Raw genomic sequence first — 17,721 nt, 5'->3', positions numbered from 1 at the left:
CAAAAGTGGGTCTTGATGTAGGTTGATTCTTAATTTTCTGAGAAAGTACCATAATGCTTTCCACAGTGACTGTACAAATTTGCACTCCCACCAGCAATGGAGGAGTGTTCTCTACATCTTCTTGAGCATAAGCTGTCATTGGTGTTTTTGATCTTAGCCATTCTGATCAGTGTAAGATGGACTTTCAGAGTTATTTTGATATGCATTTCCCTGATGACTAAGGATGTTGAACATGTTATAGTAATTTTTTTTTTTTTATGTGTTGGTGTTTTGCCTGCATGTATGTCTGTATGAGGATGTCAGATCATGGAATTACAGACTGTTGTGAGCTGCCATGTGGGTGCTAGGAATTGAACTCTGGTCCTCTAAAAGAACAGTTAGTGAGTGCTCTTAACCACAGCCATTTCTCCAGCTCCTTTATGTTATATTCTTAAAAGCTGTGTTTGAGAAAGAATTCCAGAAGGTAAAGTTAAACAGTAACTATACAGAGTGTAATTAGGTTCTTTTATGTTTGCTAAAAATTAATTAGTTCAAATGACTTTAAAATATATCAGTTTTCTTTAAAAAAAATCTTATCAAACAAGAAGAATGGTGTTGATAACACTGAATTTCTGGTTCATTCCCAGATTTTAGGTTGTTTATAATTTTTTTGGTTGATTCTTTTGTGCTATTTGAAATACCCAGTTCAGAACTGGCCCTTGGTTTGTGTTTTTATTTTAGCTTTATTTTTTAGCTTTTCCAACCATAATTGTCAGAATTGTTTTGTAGAGTAACTTTTGATTCAGACAAGCACCTTTTTCTTTCCCTAGGTCTGAATCCTAGGACCCAGAATAAGGATTCTCCAGAGGATGGTGTTTCTACCTCTCCAGACCCAAGTAAGGGGACAGCTGGCCAAGAGGAGGCAGGCCATGGGGGTACGGGACAATGAGAGCTTGAGGAAGCCCAGAAATCCGCACATTGTGGTATAGAAATGTGACGTGGTGAGGGACTCTTGAGAGAAGTATGGCCGAATGACTTGCTCCAGAATACGTGATTCAGGACACAGGGGACAGAGAGGACTCCCCTCAAAGACCTTCATGTCTGGCAGAAGCCACTGGTAGCTCTTAGATCTAATACTGGCTCTGGAAAAAAATCAGAAAGAAATAATGGGCTATTACTAGAACCCTTCAGATACACCTATAGTGAAAATATTGGTCTATTTAAACAGCTGAACAGGTAGAGGACATTGAACCTAGCATAGTAGCAGGGGAGAAGTCCTACCACTGCACACACTTTATTTTATGTGGCTGTGGATATGTAGCACTAATGATTAACCTAACCTTTTTACTATTTTTCATGTCCCTATTACTCTTTTTTAAAAGTTATTTAAAAATATTTATTTATTTATTTATTTATTTTAATGTTATGTACATTGGTGTGAGATCCCCTGGAACTGGAGTTACAGACAGTTGTGAGCTACAATGTGGGAGCTAGGAATTAAACCTGGGTCTTCTGGAAGAGCAGTCAGTGCTCTTAACTGCTGAGCCATCTCTCCAGGCCCTCTTTTACTCATAAATTTTTTTTTAAAGAATGTGTTTGGATGATGGCACACATAAGCCATAGCACATGGACATGGAGGCAGAGGACAACCCATGGGAGTTGGCTCTGTCCTACTGGGTAAATCCAGGAATCAAACTCAAGTTATCAGGCTTGGTAGCAAGTGCCTTGCCTTTACCTATGGAGCCATCACACCAGCCCAAAAAGTTTGTTTTTCTTCTTCTGTTTTTGAAGTTTTCTTAAGATGAGTCTGTCAGCACATGGTTTTAATCCCAACACTTGGGAAGCCTGGTATAAGTAGGAGTTCCAGGCCAGCCTGACAGTCAGAGCTACTTAGTGAGACACTGTCTCAAAACAAACAAGCAAAAAAAACCAGAATAAAAATGTCTGAAGTTCTTTTTAATCATATCATCAAACATATGATTATGTCTGCAGTTTTAGTAATAATTTTTATAAATGACCATTTGGATAGTTTGCAGGGTTTGTTTGTTTTGCTTTGTTTTTTTTAAGACAAGGTTTGTCTATATAGCCTGGCTAGTTGTGAACTTTATCAACCCTTCTGTCTCTGCTTCCCTAGTGCAGGAACTACAGACATGCTGTCATGCCCAGCGGAAATCACTTATATAAGAGTCAAATAGTGAGAGCTAGCATGATCTAAGACAACATAGAGAGGCTGGCTTCCATTTCTGACTTCCTCATGGTGGCTTTGATTAGGTCTCTTTTACTTCTGGTTTTATACAGGAAGTGGGGACAAGCACAGGTTCTTATCTACCATATGGGAAGTTGGGGTGCAGCTCCAGCTGTTTGGGGATATATTTTGAATTCCTAAGGTATTAACAACTCTGTAAGAAAGACCTATATGGAGATGGAGTTAGGTCCGTGTCTGTTATGGTCTTCCCCAAGTCAGTGGTGCTGCACAAAGAACTCTGTCCCTGTACTTAGCACACAAAACTTTTTCACCCATGTGAGGGTGATGTGAGGCTATCAAAGCCACATTGTGTTTTAAACTTGTTACTGCTCATACACATGCATTTACAATATATAGTATATATGATTCCCACTCAGTACTCAAAGGCAAAGGTACGGAGTCTTTTTGTTGTTTCCTCTTATAGAGATTTAAAACAAATAGTCTTCACTTAAAAGATCTTACAGATTAGTGTAATATTTACTTAGAGAGATAGCTACCCATTTAAATGGAATACCCAACGGGGAATATAAGGTTATAAAGAAAAGTGGTTTGAAGTCCAGTATAGGGCACGTTGTAATCCCAGCCTTTTGGGAGCTAAGGGAGGACTACAAGTTCAAGGCTAACCTGGGATTCATAGCAAAGCTGTGAGAGAAGAGGAGAGAAGGAGACAGGGATTATTGTGCTGCTGGCTCTGGCAAGAGCTCACCAACTGCATCACATGGTTGTGGATGGTATCATAATTAGAAAGAGTAAATCAGAGAGATCACATACAGAAAAATGGAAGCTAGAGCTCAGGCTGGGGCAGGAACAGAACTGCCTCAAGTTCCAGAATGACCCTGAGGACACACCTCCAGGGACCTCCCTCTAGGCTCCATATTTCTCATATTTCTACAATGGGGATCAAGCCCCTGTGCATGAGTCTAGTGAAACAAAGCATCCCGACCATAGTGCTGCCTCAGCACCTTAACTTAGTGGGAAGGGACATGCACCCAAGTGGATATAGCAGTATCTGTAGTCATTTCTGGTTTTCATGGTGGAGTGCACCATTGGCATCTAGTGAGTAGAGACCAGGGTCACTCCTCAGCTTCTCTCAGTGCCCAGCACAGCCCTCTTTGTGTAGTCCAAAATGTCAGGAGTTAGTTACCAGTATTGAAAACCTGCTTTACCCAAGGAACAGACATCAAGCTCAAGTCTTCAAAATCCCAGCCTTGTAACTGTCCCAGACATCCTCTTTCGGTTTTCCTCCTACCCTTTTGAATCTATTACTTGTTGTGATTCTGAAAGTGTTCTTGTTTCTGCTGCTATATGCTGTTTTGCTCCCAACTAGGCTGAGCTTTCTTCCTTTCGAGGACACTCTGCAGTCCTTGAAAGGAGAAGCTTTGGCCTGAGCCTCCCTTCTGCCCTCAGAATAATTTGCTTTGATGTGTAACCCTGCCTGCCCTGCAGTAACCTCACTGGCATTTCAGCTATAGCTCATGATCAGCAGAAAATGAAAAACAGCGGCTGTGAATCCCATTTGCATGATGGGATTGGATAAGCATGTGTTGCATTATCTAACAAACTCTGTTTCTCTCTCTTTCTCCCTCCCCCATCCCCTTCCCTCTGCTCCTTCTCTATCCTGGCAATTTCTATCACCTTTTACCATGAACTCCCCCTGCTCCATATCCCAAACCTGCCACGGTGACCACATGCACCTTTTCCCCGTTATTCGAGGCAGTTCTGACACTGTCTGCTCCCCCTGTAGTGCCAGGCTTCTGTTGCACAGTTGGAGTGGATTGGAAGTCTCTTACTACTCCTGCATGCCTTCCCCTCACCACTGACTACTTCCCGGACCGTCAGGGCCTGCAGAATGACTACACAGAGGGCTGCTATGATCTCCTCCCTGAAGCAGACATGGACAGGTCAGTGCCTGAGAAAAAAAGCAGTCAGTTTTGTTTGTGAGGGTTATCTGTCTATTGAAACACATGTATAGAAGAACAATGAACTTTTAAACCTTTCATGTCCTCCTTATTTGAGAAATTTGGTGATTCAAGAACTGTTACTTTCAAGTTTTGTTGACCTTAACAGCTTGTCTCCATTGATAACGTATTTGCTAATGAAATTATTTTGGCACACTACACCTGCTTTTCTAAGATTATTCATTTATTTCTGCCTTGTTGAATTTATCATTTCTTGTAAAGCCTGGGTACAGATTATGGATTTTATGAGCTGCTGTAGAATGATAACCTAGGATGAATCAAAAAAGAAAAGACATGGTAACTGTTAAGTGTCACTACCCAAGGTCAGGCATGTCCACATGCTCAGTCATTTCTTTTCCAGGAGGGATGAGGAGGGTGTTCAAATGACAGCCCAGCAAGTATTTGAAGAGTTCATTTGCCAGCGCCTCATGCAGGGCTACCAAATCATAGTACAGCCGAAGGCCCAGAAACCCACCACCACAGTCCCACCCCCACTGAGCAGTAGCCCACTCTGTAGCAGAGGTAAGTTATTCTTCTTAAAATTATGTTTATTCTTTTCTAAAAGAGCTGAGAGAGTAGGGTTTCTTTTGTTGTATTATTATCTTAGTTAGAATTACTGTTGCTGTGATGAAACACTATGATCAAAGCAACTTGGGGAGAAAGGGTTTATTTGGCTAACACTTCCACATCATTGTTCGTAACTGTAAGAAGTCAGGATAGGAATTCACAGAGAGCAGGAACCTGGAGGCAGGAGCTGACTCAGAGGCCATGGAAGAGTGCTGCCTTTAGGCTGGTGGTCCTGGGTTCTAAAGACACAGGCTGAGAAAGCAGCCAGTCAACATCACTGGTCCCATCAGTGGCACACAAACACAAAGCAACCACAATAGTAAGGCTTGGGGGTCCAAACCTATAATCCAGTACTTGGTATCTTGAAGTAGGAGGATAATAATAATTTTGAGGCCAGCCTGGGCTACATGGTCAGTTATAGGTGAGCCTCAGCTGCAAAGTAAAACAAAAACAAAACAACATTACTTTAAGTTGTTACAGGCACAGGTTACTCTTGCATGGGACCCTGGTCTGGTTCCTAGCACGTAGATGGTGGCTCATTACCAGTGATACACATACTGTTGATTCCATTATCCAAATTCTTTGGTCAAATTAAGCAAGCTTTATTTTCTGTCAGACAGGCCTACCTTCCTAAATTGGAGTCTGAAAAAATTACATCACAGGAGGAGGTAGGGTTTATATGGTCCAAAAATCTGCAAGACTAGTGGGGTTTCAAGTGTTGGGGGATTTCCAGAGGAATTTTGGTTACATAGGAACTTGGTTGGACATTTCAAAATTATTCGAAGAACCGTCAAGGTGTGAGTCAAACCCCAGAGGGTGTAAGCATATCAAATTTCAGAAACAGTTAAAGCATTGTCAACTTGAATTTTGCAGCAAACAGAAATGAACTTGTCCTGACCTTATAACAAAATGGCTTCCATCCTTAAGATGGAGTTAGGCTGGTCCATCAATACATTCAAGCAACACGCATACAAATAAAAATAAAATAATACTTTAGAAAACATTATTCTTTTTTGTTGTTTTTTGTTTTGTTATTCAATACAGGGATTTTCTGTGTAGCCCTGGCTCTTCTGGAACTCACTCTGTAGACCAGGCTGTTCTTGATCTCACAGGAAGGCTCTGCCTGTCTCTGCCTCCTGGGTGCTGGGGTTAAAGGCATAAGACACCACTGCCCAGCCAAAATGTTACTCTTAATCAGTCAATCTCTCTCCCTCTCCCTCTCCCTCCTCTTTCCTTTCTCCCATCCCCTTTTCCTCCCCCTCCCTCTCTCTTTTTGAGACAGGGTCTTACTGTATAGTTCTGGCTGTCCTGTAACTCACTATATAGATCAGGCTCATCTCAAACTCAAAGATCCACTTGCCTCTCCTTCTGAACTGCTGGGGTTTAAGGTATATACTTGCATGCCTGTCTGTTAGGCAGTGGTGACACACACCATTAATCCTAGCAGTGCACTGTCACTCCCCATACACATTAAAAAACAAACACTTCAAACTCAGATGCACCAGCTGAGACCCTGGTGTGTAACAGGCAGTTATAACACAAGAAACAAACACCCACTTCCAGGTTTAGAGCATTTACTATATCCTTGACAACTGCTGGAAATGACAGTGCACTAGAGCTAGAGACAGGCATTAAAAAAATCCCCCAGAGCTAATTACAAGCAGTTGTGAGAGGTCCAACATAAGTGCTGGAAACCAAATCCTGGTCTTCTAGAAGAGCAGTATGTGTTTTGTTTTGTTTGTTTCTTTGAGACAGGGTTTCTCTGTGTAGCCCTGGCTGTCCTGGAACTTGCTTTGTAGACCAGGCTGACCCTGTACTCACTCAGCTTCTGCTTCCCAAGTGCTGGAATCAAAGGCCCGAGCCACTGCTGCACATTTTTTATGTGTGTCTTTTTTGACACTGAGAATCAAACCCAGGACCTCATTCGTGATAGACAATTAATTTCCCATTGAGCTCCTCCTCAGGCCCTACATTTGTTCATTGTTCTTTTCCCCTTAGTCTGTGATCACTGAAGTTTAGTGACCTAATTCAAGAATGAGTCACCCATTGTGGTAGGGACTAATAAGTGACACTAATTGAGGAAGAGCCAAGTTGTAGAGAACTCTTCTAAAATGAGCATGTCAGAAGGATAAAGTGTGGGTGCCTGGAATTGGAAAGCAAGACCATTTCTCAAATAATCAGTGAGCTGTCTTGATCTCTTTGCTTCTTCATTGTTGCTACTTCCCTGTTTGGACACTGTACAACTTAAGATCATTGTTGATTCTAGTAAAGTCCCTCTGGCCAAAGTATGCATCTGCTGTGTGGGCTTAGCTGTCAGCCCATCCAGGCTTTATAAGATAAAACTGTGGGTCTCTCTCTGTGTGTGTGTGTGTGTGTGTGTGTGTGTGTGTGTGTGTGTGTGTGTGTTTTAAGAAAGCTCCTGATGTTTGTTGCATATTGCCTTCTGTTCATTGTAATTCTACTTTTTGTTTTGTTTTGAGACAGGATCTTATTTAGTGCAGGGTGGCCTTGAACTCTTGATCTTCCTGTCTCACCTAACTGCTGGGTTACGGGTGTGTACTGTCACACTTGCCTTAGTCTGTATTAACCTCTAGGAGTGCCAGGACTGTTTTGGAAGATTGCTATGATCACCACTGTACCACCAAAACACTTTAACCAGGACCATTTTGGATTCATCTTTTTATCTCCACAGTAGAAACTATGGTGCTTGGGAATATAACAAATATTAAATAAATTTTTGTGCTTATTCACTCATTCATTCAATGTTTTTTTTACACTCTTAGTCTAAAGAAGGAATTTATAGCTCAGTAGAAAATAGATTTTGTCAAACTATGAAAAATGGATGTGCTGTGATAAAGAGGGAAAAGTTAGTCAAAGGCCCATGACATCTCTTCAATTTGGAACTTTACCTAGTTTGGAGGATCAGGTGTAGCTTCCCTGAGGAGATGATGCTTGACCATAGACACGAAATAAGTAGAAGTCATTAGGAAAAATGGAGGAGGCAGGCTGAAGGGAAGAGCATGCAGGAGAGCGATTGGTGTGTGCAAAAGCCTTTAGCAAGAGACATTGTGGTAATTTTAGCATACCAAAAAGAAAGCTAGAGTTATGGCGCCAGAATGAGCTGGGGGTGTGGCCAGAGACATTAGGTCTCACAAGGCTGCAGAAAGTTTAGTTCTTTAATCTAAGCAACAGTAATGAATTTTCCCTTCGATGGCACTGGCCACATATGGCCTGCCCAGTCTCTGCTCTTGAATGGATGGTGAAATGGCTCTTGTGAGTCTATAATTCTAGTGTCGAATGCTGGTCCTGACTGATTCATGAGTTGCCTTCTTCATGGCTAGTTGTCAGAGGGACACTTTTATTTCCTTGGTGATAAAAACCTACTGGTATCCTGTTACTATCATTATTGGGAAAGTTGCTTTTCATAGCTAAGCTCACGCTGTTTCTTTGTTTCAGATTTATTGATTGCAAAGGTAAGATAGGACTTGTCCCAACAAACTCTTGGAGTTTACTGTTCACCAAGAGAGGCACACATTAACTTAACCACAGATGCATGTTTGATCACTGGGACACACCTAGTTTAGAATGATGTGTTGGGGCACTGAGCTGGATGCTCATGAACCTTGCCCTGATACTTTCTGAGAACCAGCAGGGCGCTTATAGCGAAGTGAAGGAGCAGCTCATGGGACATACACCTCCCCAGGTGCAGAAAGCAAGACCTGGAGAGACTTGCTACTAGAGGTCATGTCCTGGCAGGTAAAGAGGTTGGGATTGAATTTAGGGTCCTAAGCTAAAGCCTCTTTGTATGTGCTGCAGGCCTGCCTTAGGAGATTATCACATTCTCAGTGAAGGTTCTCTCAGACTCTACTGTCCTCTCTTCTGAGCATTTCCAGGCCACCTGCCACCGTGTACCCATCTCTCTGAGCTGAACAAGAAAGAGCAGTGCACTTTGTTTGCAGGTCATAAGGATCTTGCCTGGGCTTCGTTGTTTTTTGTGGCACGACTTTTAGTCTTTAGAGAATCTTTCTGGTTCTTGTTATGCCTCTTTGCTGTGTATAATTCAGTTAAACTAAACTTTTGAACACCTATTCTTGGCATGGCACTTTTATCAGGAGCTAATTGAAAATATAAAAATAAGCAACACTTAGCTCTGATCGCTTGGAATTTTATTTTAAATTTTAATTTAATGTAATCTTGAGGCAAGAATTCCTTATGTTTCCCAATCTGGCAACAAACCTAAAGACTCAATCAATCTGCCTATCATGCACTGCTACGCCTGAGTCCTTGAAACTTTTTATATGAGTTTATATTTGGAGAGACACATACCTAAGGAGAGCTGCATATAAGATTTTCACATGACTAATGGTGTCTGACAGCTTTCCCAAGGAATTTATCTTTGGTGATATTAAGTCATCTATAAGTTGGCTGTGACTCAGCCAATAAGTCACTTACTGGCATGGCGGATGACCTGAGTTTGATCCCTAGAAGCCACATGTGGAAGAAGAGACCTGATCCTGCAAATTGTCTTCTCACTTCCATATGTGCACTGTAATATGCATTTGTGCTCGTGCACATGTGTGCAAACACAAAGTAAATAAATAGAAACTTTTTAATCTATGAGATTTCAGTTAGTGGCTCAGGAAGAGAAGGCAGACGCAGTGTCACAAACAGGTGTGGGGGCAAAGACCGCACAAACCAACCAGTGGTCCTTTCAGATTGCAGCTGGAAGGAGCAGTGGGGAGGAAGGGGTTGGAACACAGGCCAGGAGGCTGTGCTAGCTGCCAGCCCAGGGTGAGGATCGAGATGGGCTTGGGTAGAGCGGAGTTTCGTTTCAATCCCACACATACTTATTCCCAGTCCTGTTAGCGTTTACTCCAGAGGTGTGGCCACCAGAGTTGGAGTGTAGCATCCAGGTGCTGCCAGCACCTGCTCTCTCAAAAGCTACTAGTTGGTTTGATGAGAGAAAAATCTGAGTTTCTGGAATTTGTTTTTTTTTTTTTAAACCAAGAATAATGCTTCTGTGAGCAACCTCTCAAAACATTGTTTCTTCTTCCTTTTTTTTTTTCTTTATATTATTTGTGGGTAAAAGGCATGACTATGGTAAAAATGAGTCTTTACTCGGTAAGTGAAATCATTATTTTTTTTTCTACTAGGCCTTGTGTCCAGAAACCGCCCTGAGGAGGAGGGCCAGTATTGGCTGAGTATGGGCAGAACTTTCCATAAGGTGACACTCAAGGACAAGATGATCACGGTAACACGGTACCTTCCCAAGTGAGTCCTTGGATGTTTGCAGTCTTGGTGACCATATTGAATTTTGTCTCTGTACCACATTATGTGTATAATACAAAACGTGTATAACAAGTTGAATGATGCCTTTAGGCTTTTGGCTTTGCTTTAAAACAAGTTTAGTTTATAGTTTACTACTTCCAAAAGGGAATTGATTCAGCTTATAAAGCTTAACATAATTCACATCAAGCATATTACAAATTGAATGTAGAAAAGAATAAAATGCTTAAGAAGATATGAGAAATTTCCATTATAGTCTCCTAGGATGAGCTAAATACTATAATTGGGAACTGAGCCCAAAATAATGCCAAATACACCCAAGACAGAAAAAGGGTTTAGTGGAGGTGGGTACAGGTTGCTTGTTTTGTTTTTTTGAGACAGGGTTTCTATGTGTAGCCCTGGCAGTCCTGGGACTCACTCTGTAGACTAGGCTGGCCCCAAACTCACAGAGATCTGCCTGCCTCTACCTCAGATTGCTTTTAAATCCAGGCATCTCCTTTGTTTTTCAGGTACCCTTATGAGTCTGCCCAGATCCATTACACCTATAGCCTCTGCCCCTCCCACTCTGATTCAGAGTTTGTCTCCTGTTGGGTGGAATTCTGCCATGAACGGCTAGAGGAGTACAAGTGGAATTACTTAGATCAGTATATTTGTTCTGCTGGCTCTGAAGATTTCAGGTTAGAGGGTTAACTTCCCATCTGTGCTGCCTTGGATGCATGTATATTCTTACATGTGTGTCCTTTTTTCTGATGTTTGTTTTGTTGTTCCTGAAATTGGAAGAACAGAGCACACCTGCATGGGTTAAAACTCGGTGGCTAAAGATGATGGTTATGTAACAGTGTGAATGTTGTACTCAATGCCATTGACATACACACTTAAAGTGGGTTAAAGTGCTATATTTTATCATGTGTATTTTCTCAAAGTTGGAAATAAAGCAGAGCTCAGTCTCGATGTACCTTTTGGTATCAGCACAGAGTATGAACTCAGTGGAAGAACTTAGGCTCATAGAAGTTGCACAGAGTTCACGTTGTACCTGAGGCCACCAGCTAATATGGAGCACATCTGTGATTCTGTATTGTCTTATTTAAATAACAAGCAGTAAAATTACCTTTCTTTGTGTGTGATGTATGATTATATACAGATCTATATGTTTTTAGCAAATGCAAGGATTCATGTTACTGCCTGCTTTCATCATTTTTATCCTCTTGCTGTCTAGTAACCTTGTGGTTGTATTGTCACATTTGTAATATTTTAACTTTTCTGTCTGCTTTAGAATTGGTGGACAACTGCTTCACTGGGTCTGGGTTTACAAAAGTATTGTCATGGCACTGGGATTAAAGTAGAAGCCATTTTGTGGTCTTGTGATTTTGTTGTTGTTGTTGTTGTTGTTTCTTAAGCAAAGTCATTTAGGCAGCAAAACAGCTTCAGAGAGAGCTCTCTAGGAAGGGTTTTATTGTGTTTTTCTCACCTACACGCTGATTTCCTTGACTCTCTGTAGTTTAATTGAGTCTCTGAAGTTCTGGAGAACCCGATTCCTACTACTGCCAGCCTGTGTCACTGCCACCAAGCGCATCACAGAAGGGGAGGTGCACTGTGACATATATGGGGACAGACCTCGTGCAGATGAAGATGAGTGGCAGCTCTTAGATGGCTTCATCCGCTTCGTAGAGGGCTTAAACCGCATCCGCAGGCGACATCGCTCAGACCGAATGATTCGGGTGAGGCATTGGTTCTCAACCTGTGTTTTGAGGCCGTCAGAAAACATGTATTTCCAATAGTCTTAAGAACTGAGACACTGCTCCTCTATAAAATTACAGTTATGAAGTAGCAATGAAAATAATTTTATGTCCCAATTTTCTTATCACTCCTCCCTCTCAGCATCTGGATTCCAGTTCGACTCAGTGTTTAGCTGTGGGTGTCTGCTTCTGTTTCCATCAGCTACTAGATGAGGGCTCTATGATGGTGGATATGTTAGTCATCAATCTCATTATCAGGGAAGTGCATTTAAGGTAGCCATTCCACTGTTGCTCAGATTGTTAGTTGGGGTCATCCTTGTAGGTCTCTGGACATTTGTCTAGAGTCAGTTTTCTCTTCAAACCTACAATGGCTCCTTTTTTTTTTTTTTTTTTTTTTTTTTTTCTCGTCTGTTCCTCCCCTGACTCAATATCCCACAGAGACAGCTGACCCGAACAAGGGGGAACTAATGGACCCCCAGACTGATAGCTGGGAATCCAGCCTTGGACCGACTAGGACCCCCCTAAACATGGGTCTCAGTTAGAAGGCCTGGGCAGTCTAAGGGACCTCTGACTATGGAACCAGGATGTATCCCTGGTACACGAAAGGACTTTGGGTAAACATTCCCCATGGATGGATACTCCCTTGGCCTAGAAGCAGGAGGGAGGGCCTAGTCCCTACTCCAAATGACTTGACAGATTTTGTTGATCCCTCCTGGAAGGCATCACCCTCCCTGTGGAGTGGGGGGAGGGAGATGGGATGTGAGGGTGGTAGTGAGTGGCGTGGGAGGGAGGGAGAGGGAACTAGGATTGATATGTAAAATAAGAAAAAAATTTAAAAAAAAGAGAGAAAATAATTTTATGGTTAGGTTTCACCACAACTTGAGGAACTGTATTAAAGGGTTGCAGCATTAGGAAAGTTGAGAACCACTGGAATAAGGGTTCTTAGAGCTCCTGGGGATGCAGGCTCTACCTCCTGATCTCTCAGGGCCTCTCATACCCAACATGTGTCTAAAATTCCAGTCAGTATGTTCTTGCCTATTGTTGGTAAAAGAGAGGGGATTGGTGCCAGCCATGACTGGGCTCTGCCTTACAGCTTGAGCTGCTCCTTCTAGCTGAGCACATAGCACCTGTTGTGTACTCTTCAAGTGGGATCCAGTATTGGCACAGCTGTTGTGTTTTGTGGCACTGAATTGCTAAGTAAAAGCTCTTGCGAAGTTGATAGTAGCAGACCTTCCTTTCAGATATCCACCACTCTCATTTGGGTCATACACTGCCACTCAGTGGAGAAACTGATGCTTATGAAAGTTATAGGACATATCTGAGGCTACATTAGCAGTAAGGGGCCGACATGTGATTCGACAGTATTTTGCTTAAATTAACAGCATAATTGACTCTCTCTCTTTCTCTCTGTGTATGCTTGTATACAAGTGTGTACAGAATACAGGGATTCATGTTGCCAGCCACCACAATCAAATGGTTCCCCAGAGGTGGAGAACCTGAGTTTGATGCTCAGAGTTAAAAGGAAAAACACAAAAGCATCAATGCTACCCTTGGCAGTGACAGTCTTCCCGTCTCCATCTTCTAGTAACCACTAGTCTTTTCCACGTGTTTTAAAATGCGGTCATATGATGTAAAACCACTGAGGCTTGCTTCTTCCACATGGCCTTGTGATTTGGAATTCATTCAAGTTTGTTTAATCTCCTGATAGTGTTCCTTCATCAGCCCTGTTTTTAACCTTAGGCTCTTTTTCTCATACCAGCTACCTTCTATGTACAAGATCACTTATGATTAGAATATTTAGGATGCGTAAGTGAAAAGAACTTTAAGCTTTGAAAAGAGACAACTTTAGTTTGAATTCTAGCTCCAGGGGATTTGGAGTTACTTGGTTAACCAACCTCTCTGAGTTTTAGTTTCTTCTATTGTTTGCTAAGCACAGAGAACCTGTATTCCTCTGCTGGGTTAATTGGGTTCCAGGGGCCCAAAGATGCGGCAGTGTGAGCTGAGTGTGACTAATGAACTGTCTCCTTCCCTGCTTTAGAAAGGGACTGCCATGAAAGGTTTGCAGATGACTGGGCCCATCTCTGCACACTCCCTTGAGTCAACAGCCCCCCCAGTTGGGAAGAAAGGAACCTCAGCTCTGTCTGCCCTGTTGGAGATGGAAGCTAGTCAGAAGTAAGTACCTGGTTAACAAGACCTCTCCCCACTGATTAGGCTTTAAGGAGTTTTAGCCCCTTGTTCACCAGAGCAAGGTGAAATGTAATTTCCATATGTAATTAAGGGCTGGAGAGATGTCTCAGCAGTTATGAGCAGCACTTCTGGTGGCATCCAGCTGTCTGTAATTCCTGTTCCAAGGGTTCCTACTCCCTCTTGTGGACACTGCACGTGTACAGACTTACATCAGGTCTGCAGGCATGCACATGAAATAAAACTAAATCTTTTTTTTTTTTTTTAGTAGACATTTACATGACAGAAAGTGAAACTAACACTTAGTGTGACTGTCACATAACAAAATAAGCCTGAAATTAGAAACTTGCTGTCCAGCCTGGCATTAGTGTGCATCCCTTTAATCCCAGCACTCGGGAGGCAAAGGCAGGTGTGTCGTTGTGATGGAGTTCAAGGCCAGCCTGGACGGCAGAGCTAGTTCCAAGACAACCAGGGCTACACAGAGAAGTCCTATCTGAAAAAAATGGGAAAAAAAGAAAAAAAAAAAAAAAAAAAAAAAAAAAAGTAAAGTAGAGTGGGCAAGAAAGCCTGAGGTATGGCGTAAATGCATTTGGAGTCAGTGTGGAGAGCTAGAAATCAGGCCACCTTACATGGCCTCATGGTGTAGGGGGATCACTTGGTAGCCATTTGATTTGGTTTTGTTACTATGGGAAGTTTTAAGCAGCTAACACAATGTGGACTGAATAGTATAGTAAAGACCCCTCTACAGTCGTCTGGTTTTCAGTAATCATCTGTTCTTGGCCACTTGTGTTTGATTTATAGTCCATGGGTGTTTATTCTTTATTTCTCAAAACCCAGACATTATACTCTTTTTATCTATAATATTTCAGAATATATCTCTGAAAAAGTAATCTCCTTTTTAGAAAAATACATACCAAACCAGACTGGCAAGATGATTTGGTGTGTAAAAGTATTTGATACTGAGACTGACAACCTGAGTTTGAGCCCCAGGACCCACACTGTGGAAGAAGAGAATTTACCCTTGGAAATTGTCCTCTAACTCTATACTTGCACTGTGGCATGTGTGCTCCCCAATAAAAAGTGTCACTTCAAAACAATTTAATCATTGTAATTTACCATAAAAATTACAATTCCTTAATGTCATGGAATATATTTTTAGTGTCTTTGGAGAAAATGTGTATCTTAGTTAAGGTTATTATTGCTGTGATAAAATACCATGATCAAAAACAACTTGGGGAAAAGATTTATTTGGCTTATATTTCCACATCACTGTTTGTCATTAAAGTCAGAACAGGAGCAAAAGCTGATGCAGAGGCCATGGAGGGGGTGCTGCTTTCTTATCATGGCTTGCTAAGCCTGCTTTCTTATAGAACCCAAGACCACCAGCCAAGGGATGGTACCACCCATAATTTGCTGAGCCCTCCCCCATCAATTACTAAGTAAGAAAATGCCCTACAGACTTGCCTACAACACCATCCTACAGAGGCATTTTTCAACTGTGGGTCTTTCTTCTCAGATGACTCTGGCCTGTGTCTTTGGCTAAAACTATCCAGCACAGTGTGTTTTCAGAGATATGTCCTATGCCTAGAATGGCTTGATGGGTGGGTACCAGGAGTTAGAGTTTAGGTGGAAAAGGAAGGACTATAGACAAACAAACAGTAGATGCCTGCAGGTTTGCAAATGGGAAGAGGTAAGGGAGGTTGAGATCTCCTGAGAATGCTGGCTTCTTGTAGGGAAGGCCTCAAGATTCTGCCAGCAGGTTCTCCCTGACTGCAGAAAAGAACAAGGAGCACGTGTTTCTGGGGTGGTGTGAAGATGGGGTAAAAAGTTCGTATTTGAATTTGTTCGTGAGTCACTGTTTAGTATGCACCAATGAGCCTCTTTCTGCTCAGACTGAGAAGAGCAAGCCATCTTGTGCTTGTAGTATTCCCCAGTGTGACAAGAGCCAGGTCAGGGACCTGAGGCCTTTGTTTCCTTGTCCCAGGTTAGCTCCTGGCTAATGTGCTAGGTTTGGGGGAGGCTGAAGGTAGGTTTTAAGAGATTATAGGAGCTAGACTTTTATATAGTGTTTATTTACACAGTACTTTTTTTGTTGCTATTCTTTTTATTATTTTGTTGTTTGTTTTTTCAGATAGGGTTTCTTTGTGTAGTCTTAGCTATCCTGGAACTAGCTCTGTAAATCAGGCTGGCCTTGAATTCACAGAAATCTGCCTCCTGAGTGCTGGGATTAAAGGTGAGCACCACCACTGCCCAGCTATTTGCATTATTTTTCTTTCTACTATACTAAGCAAAGTCAGACAAATTTGTTGTGAAAACGAATGTTACAGCAACGTGAGAAAGGGCTTTACGTTTTTTAGAGTTTTGCCATCTTACTGTAACTATTTGCTCCAGTTCCCTGCTAGTCCTTTTATCTATAGGCACATACCCTTGATCAGACTCTTGTGGAGTGCACGATGCTGTCTAATGGCAATAGGTTGGCCTGGGTAGCAGATACTGGCCTACAGAGGATAACCCAATGTGTCTTAATGGGGATCAAAGCAGACAAGTGTTCTCATGTCCTATGCAGGGCGGTTCAATGCTAAAAGCAGGCTAACAGTGTGATAGTGTCCCGTCCACCTACAAATGTGTGAAAGATGTTTGCCAACTTGTGTTCTTGATGTTCGTATAAGCTGACTTCCTCCTGCCTTCCCTGTAAGTCCCACCAATCACATATGGCACAGCCTTTGTATAGGAGTGACTGCTCCCCTCCTTCCTCAGAATACAGTGTGCCCTGTATATGTTCTCACATCTACATGTATTTGCTGTAGAAAGTTCTGAGCTATTAGACAGAAGCAGTCTCACCCAGATACGAATGCCTGTTCCTGATATGGGGGTTAGCACCTAGAATGTAGTTCAGTAAGTGTGCGCGGTTATGTACATATGATGTAACTGACGCTTTCTGTGTCCCATTGCCATCCCAGTCACAGCCCTGTGCTGCAGCCATCAAGACACGCCAGACAAAGTCAGAGTGTGTGTTCGTGGCTGTAACTCAGAAGCAAACTAAATGTAGAATGTATTACAGTGTGATAAGAGAGAGACAGTTTGGTACTGGTGGGCAAAGAAGAAAAGCAAGTGTGTCTTCTGCTTTTCATCTATAAATTAGACATCAGAATAACCAAGTAGTTGGAGATTTTTTTCTTTCTAAAATACTCTTGCTAATAAATAACAGAAAGAATGATAGAATGTCACTGTGTGTAGTCACTGAAGAATTGAAGGAGCTAGGAGTCATCAGTTGCAGCTAATGGCAGCATAGGCAGCTTATCACAGACCCAGGTACCAGTACACAGCACCACAGAAGAGGAATCCGTGCCCCCAGATGAACCTAAACCCAAGCATACTTTTAGGTATAGTTTATAGATCATGGGCAGTACAGGACACAGAGAAGAAAACGTGGAGTGATTAAGGAATGGGCTCAGCACATCTAGATTATGTACATTTATGGGATGGATGAACTACAAGGATAAGGAGAGAGGAGTTTAGATCTTCAAAGAGACTTAAGAAATTACTTACTGCAAAACAGAGGCCTTCATAGGATCTTGTTTTGGACACACTAATATTTTTGAAACAGTTGGGGAAATATTTGATTGTGGTTATGTTTCTTTAAAAGTTATTTTCAGCTGGGCATTAGTGGTGTGTGCCTTTAATCCCAGCACTTGGGAGGCAGAGGCAGGTGGATCTCTGTGAGTTCAGGGCCAACCTGGTCAATAATGTGAGTTTCAGGATAGCC

General features: G+C 42.1%; 1 protein-coding gene across 11 annotated transcripts in view; it reads left to right on the top strand.

The window, feature by feature from the left end:
• The window catches only part of Depdc5 (DEP domain containing 5, GATOR1 subcomplex subunit), a 113,988-nt gene that overhangs the window by 58,189 nt on the left and 38,078 nt on the right, over positions 1-17,721 (top strand). For 7 of the 11 annotated variants that reach the window (XM_051200450.1, XM_051200459.1, XM_051200454.1 and 4 more), the window contains 7 exons: positions 810-875; positions 3,942-4,125; positions 4,544-4,704; positions 9,903-10,020; positions 10,545-10,712; positions 11,534-11,753; positions 13,810-13,943. In XM_051200450.1, the coding sequence (XP_051056407.1) occupies positions 810-875; positions 3,942-4,125; positions 4,544-4,704; positions 9,903-10,020; positions 10,545-10,712; positions 11,534-11,753; positions 13,810-13,943 (1,051 nt within the window). The remainder of the gene's footprint in view (positions 1-809; positions 876-3,941; positions 4,126-4,543; positions 4,705-9,902; positions 10,021-10,544; positions 10,713-11,533; positions 11,754-13,809; positions 13,944-17,721) is intronic. The other 4 variants (XM_051200455.1, XM_051200453.1, XM_051200458.1 and 1 more) reach the window with 2 other exon arrangements.

This window comes from Phodopus roborovskii, unplaced genomic scaffold (genome assembly GCF_943737965.1).
Source record: "Phodopus roborovskii unplaced genomic scaffold, PHOROB, whole genome shotgun sequence".
NCBI lineage: Eukaryota > Metazoa > Chordata > Mammalia > Rodentia > Cricetidae > Phodopus > Phodopus roborovskii.
The sequence above is the reverse complement of the archived record's forward strand: the minus strand, read 5'-3'. Positions and strand labels throughout refer to the sequence as shown.